We start from the raw sequence: 14,085 nt of genomic DNA, 5'->3' as shown, positions 1-14,085 counted from the left end.
GACCCACAAGAAAATACAGGTTTTGATCTGAGGCTTTGGAGAAGGCTTCCGAAATTGAATGATAGAACTGGCATCACTGGTATGAAGTTTAAATAAAAGTGTCTAATATCACATGGTGGAAATTTTTGAATTTTGGGTTTTAGAATATAGTAATATGTAGAAGGCAAGATGGAGATTTTAGGGAGGAGGTTTCTTTCTTCTTCACCTTCTTCTCATGGGTCTAGGTGGGATCTTGTTTAATTGGATTGGAAATTCCGCATTGCAGGTCACAGGTGATTGGTTATTGGGTTAAAAGTAAAAATAATTTAGATGTGTGTTCTAACTGGACAGTTAGGCATTAAAAGGCCTTATAAAGATAGAGATACATCACCATTTTTAGCTTGTTAGCTAGGAGTGCTGTAGAACTCACTGTAATATAGATAAGAACAAACATCGGAGTCAAAACACGAAATACTGTCTCTCAAGCTTTTAATCCTGACTCTGGCAGAGGAGAAAAAAGAAGAGAAAACACGATAATAACAACCACAAATAGCTCTGCACTCTGTGTGCAATATTCAGATGATGAGGCACGTTGTTAATTTTTAATGCCAAATGTCAGTACTTAGGAATTTTTTCCTGGATTAGAACAAACCACAGGCCAATAGCTAACCCAGTTTGGCTCCTGTATCAGAAATCATTAAACCAAGATGTGTTTCCCTGCAGTAGAGAAGGCCGTTTGATTCCTTTTGTTCTGCTTTTGTCCTGATTTCATGACTTCAGATGAACTGGAAGGGTCCTGGCACCACAGAATGTGGCTGCAGTGACAAGACTCAAACCCCCAAGTCACCATTAAATGCACTCGATCCACAGCTCCCATGGCCCAGCAGCAATTCCTGCCTCTGCCCCCTGCTCTGGGTCAGCCTGACGGGCTCGGCTCTGGTGTGCAGGGCTGGCTCCTGCAGGACACAGCGCTCGGAGCCGCTCTGTGTCCCGCAGCTTCGGCATCTCCGGCGCCGCTCCATTCCCGCTCCGCCGCCGTTCCCTTCGGCATCTCCAGCACTGCTCCCAGAACAGCTGCCAGGCCTGTTCCACTCTTTATCCACCCATTTTCCATTGATGCTCCATTGAATCACGGAATCACAGAATTGAGGTTGGAAAAGACCTTTGAGATCATCCAGTCCAACCAATGACCCAACACCACCTTGTCACCAGCCCATGGCACTGAGTGCCACATCCAGTCTTTCCTTAAACACTTCCAGGGATGGTGACTGTTGGATCCCAGAAACCTGGGACTTTTGAACTTTTTGTACTTTCTGATACTGACCCTCAGGAAAACACTGCTTTTGACTTGAGGCCTTGGAGAAGGCTTCCAAATTTGAATGATAGAGTTGGAGTCATGGGTTTGCTATTGGAATGAAAGTGTGTGATTTCACATGGTGAAGGGTTTGGAATTTGGGGTTTTTAGAATATAGTAAGGAGTATGGAACAAAGATGGAAGGTTTTAAGTGTTGTCTCTTTCTGTCTTCTTCTTCCTTCTTCTTCATGGTTTCAGGTTGTACTTTCTGTTTGGACAGTTAATGCTGCACAGTGGGTCACAGGAGTTTGGTTATTGAGTGAAAAGTATAAATAACATAGGTGTTAGTTCTTTATTGAACTTTTTAAATTTGAAAAACCTTGTAACTAGCTTGATACGCCTCCATTTTGCTGGCTTTTAGCTGGTGGCTAGACATGTTGCAGAACTCTCTGTACTTTAAATAAATTTATTAAACAACCAAGCCCAAACTCGAGAAAATTCACCTCCTTCGTGTTTTTAATCCTGACTCTGAGTAAAAACAAAAGAAAATGAAGACAAGGCACTAATTAGGTGGTGCAGTTACCCCATTTACAAGTGACTCCATCACTTCCCTGGGCAGCCCATTCCAATGCCCATCATCTTTTCTGTGAATAAATTCTTTCTAATGTTCAGGATAAACCTTCCTTTGGTGCAGTTAAGGCTGTGTCCTCTTGTCCTGTCCCTGTTCCCTACGAGAAGACCCCGACCCCCACCAGGCTGCACCCTCCTGTCAGGGAGTTGTAGAGAGTGATGAGGTCTCCCCTGAGCCTCCTCTTCCCCAGGATAAACATTCCCAGCTCCCTCAGCTGCTCCTCACAGGACTTGTGTTCCACAGCTTCTCCCCTGTTGTTCCACAGCCACTGCTCCTGTTCCAGTGCAGCTGCAACCCCTCCAGTGGTGCTGCTCCCACTCCAGTGCTGCTTGTCTGTGACAATGAGGGGACAGGTGGAACTGTGGGACCATTGTGTCACTGATGAGACAAACGGAATCCTGGGGCCATTGTGACATTGAGGACACACATGACACTTTGGGGCCATTGTGACATTGAGGGGACATATGGAACCCTGATGCCATTGTGACATGAGGGGACATGGAACTCTGGGGCCACTGTGCCACGGCAGAGCCTCCTGGAAGAGTGGGGCCATTGCAACACTGAGGGGACACGTGGTACTGTGTGGATATTGTGTCACTGTGAGGACACATGAAAGCCTGGGGCCGTTGTGTCACTGAGGGGAAACATGGAACCATGATGCCATTGTGACACATGAAAACCTGAGGCCATTGTGACATGAGGGGAAACATGGAACTGTTGGGCCATTGTGACATGGCAGGGTCTCTTGGAGCATGGGACCATGGTGACACTGAGAGGACACATGGAACTGTGGGGACACTGTAATTCTGAGGGGATTCATGGAACCCTTGAGCCATTGTGACATTGAGGAGATACATGGAACTGTGGGGACATTGTGACATTAGGGGGACACCGGGAACTCTGGGGCCATTGTGACACAGAGGGGACATATGGAACCGTGGGGTCACTGCGACACCTCAGGGCCTCCTGGAACCGTGGGGCCATTGTGACACTGCAGGGACTCTTGGAACTGTGGGGCCATTGGGACACTCAGGAGACACATGGAACCGTGGGGCTATTGTGACATTGAGGGCACACATGGAACCCTGGGGCAAATTTGACACTCAGGGACACATGAAACCGTGCGGATATTGTGACACTGAGGGGACACATGAAAGCCTGGGGCCATTGTGTCACTGAGGGGAAACATGGAACCCTGAGGCCATTGTGACATGAGGGGACACATACAACCATTTGACCATTGTGATACAGGAGGGGCTCTTGGAACTGTTGGACCATGATGACACTGAGGGGACACATGGAACCGTGGGGCCATTGTGAAACTGCAGGACCTCCCAGATCCGTGGGGCCATTGTGACACTGGTGGACACATGAAAGCCTGGGACCATTGTGTCACTGAGGGGGAACATGGAATCCTGAGGCCAGTGTCATACTGAGAAAACAAATGGAACCCTGAGGCCATTGTGACAGGAAGGGACACATGGAACCATTGGGCCATTGTGACATGGCAGGGTCTCTTTGAACCGTGGGACCATGGTGATACTGAGCGGATACATGGAACCCTGGGCCATTGTGACACTAATGGGACACGTGGAACTGTGGGGCCCTTGTGACGCTGAGGGGAGACATGGAACCATGGGGCCATTATGATATACAGGGTACACATGGAACTGTGAGATATTGTGATACCTCAGGGCCTTTTGGAAGTGTGGGACCATTGTGCCACTGAGGAGACACATGGGACAATGAGGCAATTGTGACATTGAGGGGACTTATGGATCCCTGAGGCCACTGTGACACTTAAGGGACACATGGAACCGTGTGGACTTTGTGACATTGAGGGGACACATGGAACCCTGGAGCCATTATGACATTGAGGGGACACATGGAACCCTGGGGCCATTGTGACACTCAGGAGACATATGGAACTGTGTGGACACTGTGACACTCCAGTGTCTTGTGGAATCCAGAGGCCCCTGTGATTCTGCGGGTCCTCATGGAACCAAGGATCCATTGTGATCCCACAAGGCCTTGTCATTCTCTGTGACTTCATGGAACTGAGGGGACGCTGTGACACTGTGGAGTCTCTTGAATCCAAGAATCCACTGTGACACTTTCAGGATTTGGGGAAATAAAGTGATTCTGACACTTTGGAGTCTTTTGGAATCCAGAGGCCCTTCTAATTCTGCGGGGCCTCATGGGACCAAGAATCCTTTGTGATATTTTGTGGCTTCAGGGAAAGAAAGGGATCCTGTGACATTGTGGGGTCTCATGGAATCCAGAGGCCCCTGTGGTTCTGCGGGGATTTTTGGAACCAAGGGGCCATTGTGATGCCTCAGGGCCTTATGGCGTCCAGAGATTATCATGACATTTTGGGGTCTCCTGGAATGAAGGATCCATTTTGACTTTACAGGGCCTCATGGAGCCAAGGGTGACAACACGAGACCTCACAACAGAAAGGGGGTCCCTCTGTGCTGGTTTTGCACATTTGACATTTTGTGAGGAGGGAAGAAGTCACCGCAGAAATGATTTTTTTTGACAGAAGCTGCTAAGAGCTTCCTCCATGTCTGACAAAATCTAATCAGTGATTAGTTTTGAGAACTGACAACCTGTTAAACCACTGAAAAAGCTGTGCTGCCAGAGCAGCCACACTGTCCTGGCTGGGCCCCTTAAAAATCCTGGCACAGCCCCTCAGAATTCTCCACTGTAAACAGCTCTGGCCACCACCTAGCAGGGATCATATGATTATCTGCAGGCCTTGGAACAAGATATTATCTCTTTCACTGTACAGGTGAGTCTTGCAGACCTTCAATTCTCTCTCGAGTGAGACAACAGGCCAGAGTGAAGACACGTAGAGGAACAACATGTGGACCCCAAGGTTAGAGAAGTAGAATTCAGGTCCCAGATGGGAGGGATTGAGGAGATGCCTCACTCTTGGGCTGAAATCCTCTTGTAAGTCTATGGGGAAGATACATCAGACTCTATTTCCCTGTAACTTTTTGAAAAGCACGTGGAGGATGAAGTGTTCAAATTGTAGGCATGAGCAAAAGCATCCATGCTGAACAAGCAGATATTGAAGTAGCTCGAACAGAGAGAGATGAGAGTGATGAAGACCCTTTACCCCAGGGAAGAAGAAGAGAACCTCTGTTCCCAGAGATGAAGATGATCTCAGAGACAGATGAAGAGAACCTTTGCTTCTGAACAGCTCATCCTTAAAAGTGTGCCCCATTAGCCAAAGATTGAGCCCTCAAAAACAATTGTGGGGAAAGCTGTAGGTCGAGGGGAGGGACTCTTACACAGGGATGAGATTTCCATTCTCCTGGGCAGCTGATGCACTGTGACTTTGAAGCCACGAGAGAATTGTCTCTTGTGGAGAAGTCTCCATAGCATGACAAAAGAGAGACTCCTCTCCCTAAGTGAACTGGAAAAAGAGTATTTTAGAGATGGTAAACTGGCTGAATTGTTCCTGCAGGTTGTCAGTGTAAAGAAAAGAGGGTGTGGAGGGAGGAGTGTTCTGAAGGTTTTATTCTGATTCTTATAATTCTTTTAGTTCTGTTAATAAAGTTCTTTCTTTTATACCCTTTAAAGTTTGAGCCTGCTTTGCCTTCCTCCTAATCTTATCTCACAGCAGGAAATGAGTAAATAATTCTAGTGGAAGATTTGGCCAGCACTAAACCTGTAGTAGCTAACAGCTGGCCTGGAGGCCTTCCAGTTATAACTAATCCGAATTATAATTTTATAATGTAAATAATTCTATAACTACTGTAATGATATAACTTGAGCAGTCTGGGCTGTTGGGGAGCAGGTCTAGGCCATCTGGGACACGGGCAGCCATTGGCCATTTAGCCAGGTGGCAACTAATTTAGCCAAGCAGAGCTAACCATGCAGACTTCAAAGGCTATATAGGGAGAACAGCCCTCAATAAAAGTTGGTTTTTGTTGCACAAGCACAGAGGTTTTTGTCATTGCTTCTGTCTCAACTGCAATGAGTGGTGACCCCGATGGGATAGGCAATAGCCTGGCTGTGGGGATAGTGGTGGAGTTGGAACCCCAGTGGGGGAAGGTGACTGGGAAGAGCTGCCAGCAGTCGAGAGCTGTGGAGGTCCAGACCTTGTAAATAGAAGAACGTGCTGGGGACCCTTGTAAATAGAAGATTCTTACAAAAAGAAGAAGCAGATGGAGATACAGGAATGTGATTTTCCAGAGAAGAAATAGAAGGGGATCAGAGCCATGGACTGGACACAGCTGCAAGAGCCGCAGCAGAGACACCTTGGGCAACGTCCACCGGTGAAGTGGCCAGTCAAAATTGGATGTTTCTGCCACTCCTTCCCAGTCAGCCTCATCTCAGCCTCCAGCAGAGTCAATTCCTGCAATCCTCCCATCACCCTGGCAATGGACTCAGCATCTGTCCCCACATGTCCCAATGGCATTAGGGTACACTGTGCACCAGGATCAACTAACACTCTATATTTCTGTGGCTCTGATGTGCCAGGACATCAGATCCACACCACTCAAAAGACCCAGTTTTCCTGTGCCTCTCCCTGGCTAGAGGCAAGGCCCCTCTAGCCCTGGTTATTATTTCCTTCCTGGGCATACATACCAGAGGTTCCATCAAGCGGATCCGACAGATCATCCTCCCTTCTGTATTACCCAACACCTCGGTCACGGGAGGTTGAGACTACCTTCACTTTAGTGGAGCTCCCTCAGTTAGTGTTTTCCTCCTTGAGTTGACACACCTGTGCTGCCAGGACAGAAGTGGGTTTCCCATCCCACCTTCTCATGTCTTCCCCATGGCCACGCAGAAAGAACCACAGGCAGCTTGTGGGGTGTATACTCTCTCTAGCTGGGGGATGTTGGGTTCTGACTTTGGGGCCTGTGACTTGCACAAGTGCCATATGGGAAACTGTTCCTCCTCACCTCCTCCCTCATCTCCTCTTGGAGGCTCTTAATCACAGCACAGACATGAGCCTGCATCAGGCCATTGATCATACTCTTGTAGCTCCTAATCTTGTTGGTGACAGAATCCACTGTTTCTCGGCTGTTACCGGCATTAATTGTTGCAATGAAGGTGCTATAGTGAAATGGCTCTAGGTTTGCCAGATCCCACAGCATCTGCCCTGTGCACCTGGCCTTGTCAGGGTCATTGTCATGCTGTCCATCCCTTCCAAAGAGCACCTCCAGCACTGCCACTTCTCTCAGCTGTTGGATCCCTTCCTCAAGGGTGCTCCAGTGCATTCTCTCTCTGTGGACAAACATCTCTCTTACACTCATTAAAAGTCGCTCCCAGAGGGAAAGGGATCTGAGTCCTGGGTCAAAGGTCCCAAATTCCTTGCCTCAGTACCATCCAGTTCCACACCTGCACCCATAGGGCCTCAGACCCAAAGTAACCAGGTTGTATAAGCCTCCCAACCTTCCCCTGTTCAGTTGTGTAGACTGTTACTAGAAAGTTCTCAGATCTCGTTGTTCCTATTGCTTACTTTTCGCTGCAGGAATTATAGTATTGTTAACTGCTCTTTCCCATTGGATCGCTCCCTCAGACCCTGCCTTTATCCCTCCCTGCACCAAAGTGTATAAATATCCGACCCTACCCTGGACCCTGCTTTTTTCGAGTTCATTCCCAGTACAGTGCACGCCTTCCTGTTTGTTGTATTCACCTCATTAAAGTTCTTTTTCCAAACAATCGGATCAAAGCTGTCTCTCTCCATAAAAGTCGTTAGATCCGTTTCCCAGGGAAACCACTGGTCAGACTATCCAGGCTTGGACCGGGGGGTTTCGAGCCGAGCAAAAACCCACGGTGCACAGAGAGAGCCGCGGAAAACCCGAGCAGCGAGGCTTCAAAACGCCCGCGGAATGAACAAGGAGCCTCTCCCCGCCCCGGCCCCGCACACATCCCCTCCCGGGCTGCCGGGGTTTAGATACAATAACCATTCTTTGGGCACAAAGCAGAGGATCATGGAATTACCATCACAATAACTCACACCAAGAGAATCGTGTACACAATAATCACATGTATCTATCTATCTATAAAAGCACGTACTGAACTCTGGATCCAGCAATGCGCTCTAGGACAGGAGTGGAGAGGCTGAACGGACACCAGGGGAGATGGGGAATGTACGGACACAGCAAACCCTCCAAGGTCTTTAACCTGATTCCCAGCTTTTTCATGTTTCAAGGGCTTTGACTGCTGGATTTGAATGAACTGAAATGTCACTGTGAAAAGCAGAGCAGTCTGGAACCAGGCACTGCTGCTGGAGTCAAAGTCTGGACTTGTCACATCTCAGATGTGAAAATATATTGAATAAGAAACGCCATTACCTGCAACCTTTCCCAGCACATCCCTCCTCACACATAACAAAAAACAATGGAATTCTTTCTAAAGAGTAAAAAGTAAAGTAAAATGAATATTGGAAATGTTCCTGATAAAAAGTCATGTTGAGAAAACAGAAAATAACGAATTGTGTTTAAAAAAGCCGGCTGTGATTTCTCAGATATTGGACTCAGTGTCAGCCCAGAGCCGGGCTCTGTCTCCCAGGTGCCCAAGTGCCCGGGCCAGCTCTGAGCAGCCTCTCCCGGCTCTCCAGCCCGGCTTTGCCCCGGCTCTGCCCCGGGCAGGCACTCGGTGTTTCCGTGGTGCCCCTGCCCCGCTCAGCTCCCCGTGCCCTGCAAAGGCGCCGAGGCTGCGCTCGGTGCCCCTGGGTGTCACTGAGCGAGGCACTGACGAGCCCCGGTGCCCGGGCACAGCCCTGAGGGACACCCCTCGTCCCCGGCCTCCCGCGGGACACGGAGCCACTGCCCACAAGGCCCTGGCACGTCCGGCCCGGCCAATTCCTCCTGCCCCGGCCAGCCCGGGCTGCAGCCCCAGGGCTCTGCAGGCCGGGGCTGGGGCTGCCGGCTCCCACCGTGGCCAAAGCCTCCCAGGGCTCTGGCCACGCCAGGGGCTACAAGGCCACGAGGCCGGGGCTGCTCCGGGCCGCTTCCAGGCTGTCCCTCTGCTCTTGGGTGCCGGGGGTGGCCCTTTGTGACACGGGCGTGTGTCAGGGCCCTCGATGATGCGGGACATTGTGGTGCTGTCATGAATGAGATTGAAATCCATTGAAATCCATTTATCCACTCATCATCAATGAGAGTATTTAAGATCGCTTAAAAATTGGTGACAAGGGCATGAACAAAAGTCAGATTTAATATTGAGCGACAAAATACAACAAGTTTGATGGCAAGATTCACTGTACTGCCTACAGAACAGCTGAGGCACAACAAGGTAAAACAAGCAACAACAAAACCAAACAAAAACCAGGCAACCAAAACAGAAATGAACTGAGAACTCTCTAGGGGAGTGTGGGTGGGTGTGTGCTGTACTTAGGTGCATGGAACAAAAGAGAGTGCAGGCAAGGATTAAAAGGAACAGCCTAAAAACTAATCTACACTAAGCAGCACTTTAACTTCTCTCTTAATTTGTCACTTAACTTATACCTTAGCCCCAGCAATCCAACAGAGGTACAACAATGAACTAATACCTGACTTAGCTTATAACTTAACATTAACAATTCAACAGAGCAGTAACACTTAACAGCATTTAACCTAACTTATAGCTATAACTTCCATGTTGTACTTCGTAATTTAATGGAAAAACAACACTTAGCTTAGGACTTACATTTAAAAACTTAGCAAAACATTTAACACTTACAGCATTTAAGTTCATAACTATAACTAAACCTTGCTTAGAGGCCTAACTTAGATATCCACAGTACTTCCACATCTAGGAAAGCTGTATTTCTCCCAGATTTGCTATAGCATATGTGCAGGGGCACACACACAGACAGAACAGTCAGTGCAAACAAGGTACCTGTGAAAAATTCTCCTCGGAGCTCAGTGAAATCCTCCTTTCAGATGTTTTTGCATCTCCCACTGGCCAAAGGATGGGGCCTTGAGCAGTGAGGGTATGGGCCCAGGACACGTCGTGTTTCAGCGATCCTCCAGGCACAGCAAAGCCGAGGGTTTGCTGGCTCTGAGGCCACTCAGAGGGAGACTGCTGGTCACAGCCCACGGTGGCCCAGGAGAGATCAAAGGTCTCCTTTTGGATTTCTGTTGAGACGGTCGCAAGAGAGTGGGCTCCAGTCATAACCATGTTTCATCCCAGCCACAGATTGGGTTGGCACTTTCTCTAGGAGTGGGGGAATGCATCCCCACACTGGGATCCCAGGGGTGCCCATGGCCTGGGTGATGCTGGCCCGATGCCAGGCACACACCAAAGCCACTCTGACCCTTCCCCTCCAGCTGCAAGGGAAGAGAAAGTTGAACCAGGAGCACCAGGATCAGATTAAGACAGGGAGAGCAAACACACAAAACAGCAAAACGGGTGTAACAGACCCAGCCTGGGCACAGCGAGGGAATTTATTCCCAATCAAATCATAGTAAGAGAAGGAAAAAAAAGAGAAATCTCTCCAAACACTTGCCCCCACCCAGTGGGATCACCAGGAACACAGATCACCAGGGCTCTGCCCAACGGGGGTCACTGGGGATCATCCAACACCGATCCTCCCATGGGGGATGGAGCTGGAGCAGAGCACGAAGCTCTTCCCACACTCGGGACACTCACAGGGCTTCCCTTAGTGGAGCCTCCGTTGGTGTTGGGTCAAGTCGGAGCTCCTGGAGAAGCTCTTCCCACACTCAGGACACTCGTAGGGCCTCTCCCCAGTGTGGATGCGCCGGTGCCTCATGAGATGGGAGTTGTGCCTGAAGCCCTTCCTGCAGTCGGGGCAGCGGAAGGGCCTCTCCTCTGTGTGAATCCGCTCATGTAGGAGGAGATTGGAGCTTCTCTGAAACCTCTTCCCACACTTGGGACACTCATAGGGCCTCTCTCCAGTGTGGATGCGCTGGTGGTATCTCAGGTTGGAGATGTGTCCAAAGCTCTTCCTACATTCCAAGCAGGTGTAGGGCCGTTCTCCTGTGTGGATCACCTGGTGCTGCATTAGACCAGAGATGTCTCTGAAGCTCTTCCCACATTCCCCACACTCGTAGGGCTTTTCCCCAGTGTGGATCATCTGGTGCCGGATCAGATGAGAGCTGTAGCTGAAACCCTTCCCACATTCCAAGCACTTGTGGGGCTTCTGCCTTCCAGGAGACTTCTCCACCAGCTCTGAGCTCTGCCTGGATCTCCGGCCGCCTTCCTGGCTCAGGGAGGGTCTTTCCTCCTCACAGCTCACTGGGCTGGGTTTGCAGCCCCTCCTCCAGAGGGATCGCCGGGAATTTTCCTCCTCCACCATCTGCCCACCCCATGGGAATGAAGAATCCTGGTTTGGGGAAAAAACAAGAGGGGACTGCCTTGAGCTAGAGGTTCTTCCAACCGATGTGCAGCTGAGGAAGACACTGGGCATCCTGTGTTTGTAAGGACCTCCCAAACACCCAGACTGATCACAAAAATCCTCCAAATATCAAGACACAGATCAAAAACTCCCCAAAAAGCAAGATTCAGCCAAAACCCCCTGCAAAATATAAAGATTCAGCAAAAAAACAAACACCACGTCTTAGCCCAATAAAGCTCAGAAACAACAAGGTTCACCCCTCTGAAAATGGTGGATCCCCCTCTCCAGTCACCTGCTGAATGTGGAGGGGGGGGGCAACGCGCTGGGACTGGAGGGACGCTGTAGGTTTGGAATCTTGTGCTGCTTCCCATTTCTGCTCCTCCTGTGTCTCTGCTTTTCCTCCCATTCCTCTTCCGCTTACTTTTCTACCTTCTCCCGCACAATACCAACTTATCCTCCCATGTGGACTATTTGACCATTTTGTTCTTCAACTCTGCTTGTCCCTCCCTCCTCCTGCTGCCCCCAGGCCCAGCACCCACTGCCGGCTCCCTCTTCCCCCCAAACCCACAGCATCCCAGCGCAGGGGCAGCGATGGAGCTGGGGCAGCTCGGGCTGGGGCAGCGCTGGGCTCTCGGCCGCTCCCGCCCGCACTCGCTCCCCACTGCAGCCGCTGCCGCCACCACAGCGCGGGGGGGCCCGGCCTTGGCGCTCCCCCCCTCCCACCTCCCCAAATTCCCATCCAGGGGGGCGCTGGGGCCAGGAGACAGACGAGTGACAGATCAGGGGGGCTGGGAAGAGTCGGCAGCCAGAGAGCACTGAAAATCTCAGCAGTGACTACAGTGGCATCTTCGGGGACTAAACATGGCAGGGCACCCATGCAGGGTAGAAAGGGAAAGCCACGAAGGGATCCCGGAAAAAGTGATGATGATCCCAAAATATCTCTGAAGGGTCCCTCGGGAACATGTTGATGGAGTTTGCCCGTTCTCCCAGAGGTAATCAAGGACATGGACACTCAGGGAGGCATTAAGAGAAGTCCAGAAGAGATTTAGACAACAGGGGGATGGATGGTGTTGGTGTGCTGGGAAGGGACTGGGTGAAGGGGAGTGTGCAGGAATATGGTTCAGGCAAGAAGCAGCAGGAGGAATCGGTGGGGGAAGACAAGAAAATGGATGATGACAAAGACGAGGAAGAGAAAAATTCTGAGGATGGGGATGTTTTTCAGCAGGCTCTTATCCTCAGAAGTTGCCAGCTGATGCAGATCCTTTGTATCCCCGGTTGCCAGGACAGGCACACACGGAGGTCAGGATTGCAGGGGGTTTCTCTGTGCTGGGCAGCGGCAGGAGCGGGCGCAGAGGGGCGGCACCGGGAGCACGGGCTGGGGGCCTGTGGGGAGCTGCGGGGCCGGGCCGGGGCTGTGGGGCAGCCGGGGCTCAGCGCCGGGCGCTGCCTGAGCCCAGCACCCCCCGGCAATTGCAGGCCCGGCAGTGGCCCCCGGCCCCCAGGAGGCTGCGGGACGCCCCGGCCGCTGCCCGGCCCCGTGGAGCTGCCGGCCCTGCCCGCCGGGGGGGCCGCGTTTGGACACTGCGGCAGGACAGGCACCGGCTCTGGGATACGGGCTGGCCACGGCAGCCACAGCACAAGGAGCAGCAGGACAAAGGAACAGCTGGGAAATGGGCATTGGACGTGCAAGCATCCAGATCAGCTTTTAAGCATTTTCCTTGGGTCACTGCAGAAAGGAATGATTTAGCAGAAAGCTCAGCAGCTGTCAGAGGATGAGCACCCCCAGGCACTGAGGGGGCTGCAGGAGGGGCAGAAGAAGCCCCTGGAGCACTTGGTCACAAAGGCACAGCAGGGGAATGCAAGAAGGGAGGAGGAAAAGGCCAAGGCGAAGGCAAAGGCCATGCCAGAGTTTCTACAGCCCCTGAGGGATGAACCCCAGGGCCCAAGGGGGCCCCAGCACCCAGGGGCTCTCACATCCTTACACCATCTTCAACCAGGTGCCCTTCTCACACTGACACCACTCAGTCCTTGATGGCAAAGATGCTTTCTGGGGATGCCCACTCACACAGGATGGTAAACTGGATTTTGCCCTTGAGTGGGAACAAGAGGTAGAAGGGAAAATGGAAAAGACATGGACGGTCCTTCTGCAGGGATGCACGGAAGCACCAGCCTTATTGGGGCAAGCCTTGCAGAAAATATCACAAGAATTTACCCCACCCCCAGGGACTGGGTTAATGCAGGATGTGGATGACTTGCTGCAATCAGGAGGACAAGAAGTGGTAGAAGAAGCCTCTGTGAAATGGCTGAATGTTCAGGCTAAAAAGCATCTTTGAGTATTTGAAAAACAAAAAGAGGAAATGGTGGAGAAAAGAGTTAAATATTCGGGACATACTTTGAATGAAGGTTTGTGGTGTATTGACCCAGAGAGTATCTGGGGAATCTCAGAAGTAATCCAGGATTGAAAAGGACGTGCTAGAATTCTGAGGATTAATAGGATATTGCAGGATCTGGATTGGGGATTCCCTGTTCTAGCCAGAATATTGTATGACTTTTTAAAGCCCAATAGCTTCAATGTTTTGCTATGGACAAGAGAAAAGAAACAAAAGCTGAGAAAATGAAAAATAAAAAAACCACGGGTGGCCTAACTATGGCTCTTGAAGTCTCAGAAAAGAAATTTGAATTGTATGTGTGTTTCAAGTACGTATTATATTACATTATTGGCTTTTTCAAATAATTAAATGAATGCTGTATGTTGGAAAACTTTGCTGTATGAATATAGTTTTAGTTCTGCGATTAACAGAACTTATAAGCAGTAGTGATAAATATATGTTTTGGACTATAATATTTTGATGTAAAAAGCTTTTGTTCATGTAATTAACT

General features: G+C 50.2%; 1 protein-coding gene and 1 pseudogene across 1 annotated transcript in view; one reads left to right on the top strand and one right to left on the bottom strand.

The window, feature by feature from the left end:
- Positions 1-14,085, bottom strand: part of LOC148217867 (uncharacterized) — a 114,396-nt pseudogene that overhangs the window by 22,495 nt on the left and 77,816 nt on the right.
- The window catches only part of LOC148217868 (uncharacterized), a 40,494-nt gene that overhangs the window by 9,620 nt on the left and 16,789 nt on the right, over positions 1-14,085 (top strand). The window contains 1 exon segment of the mRNA XM_088158400.1: positions 11-19. Coding sequence (XP_088014526.1) covers positions 11-19 — 9 coding nt within the window.

The sequence above is a fragment of the Sturnus vulgaris genome, unplaced genomic scaffold (assembly GCF_052056855.1).
Source record: "Sturnus vulgaris isolate bStuVul1 unplaced genomic scaffold, bStuVul1.hap1 Scaffold_198, whole genome shotgun sequence".
In the NCBI taxonomy this organism is placed as follows: domain Eukaryota; kingdom Metazoa; phylum Chordata; class Aves; order Passeriformes; family Sturnidae; genus Sturnus; species Sturnus vulgaris.
This window is presented reverse-complemented; position numbering and strand designations above follow the sequence as displayed.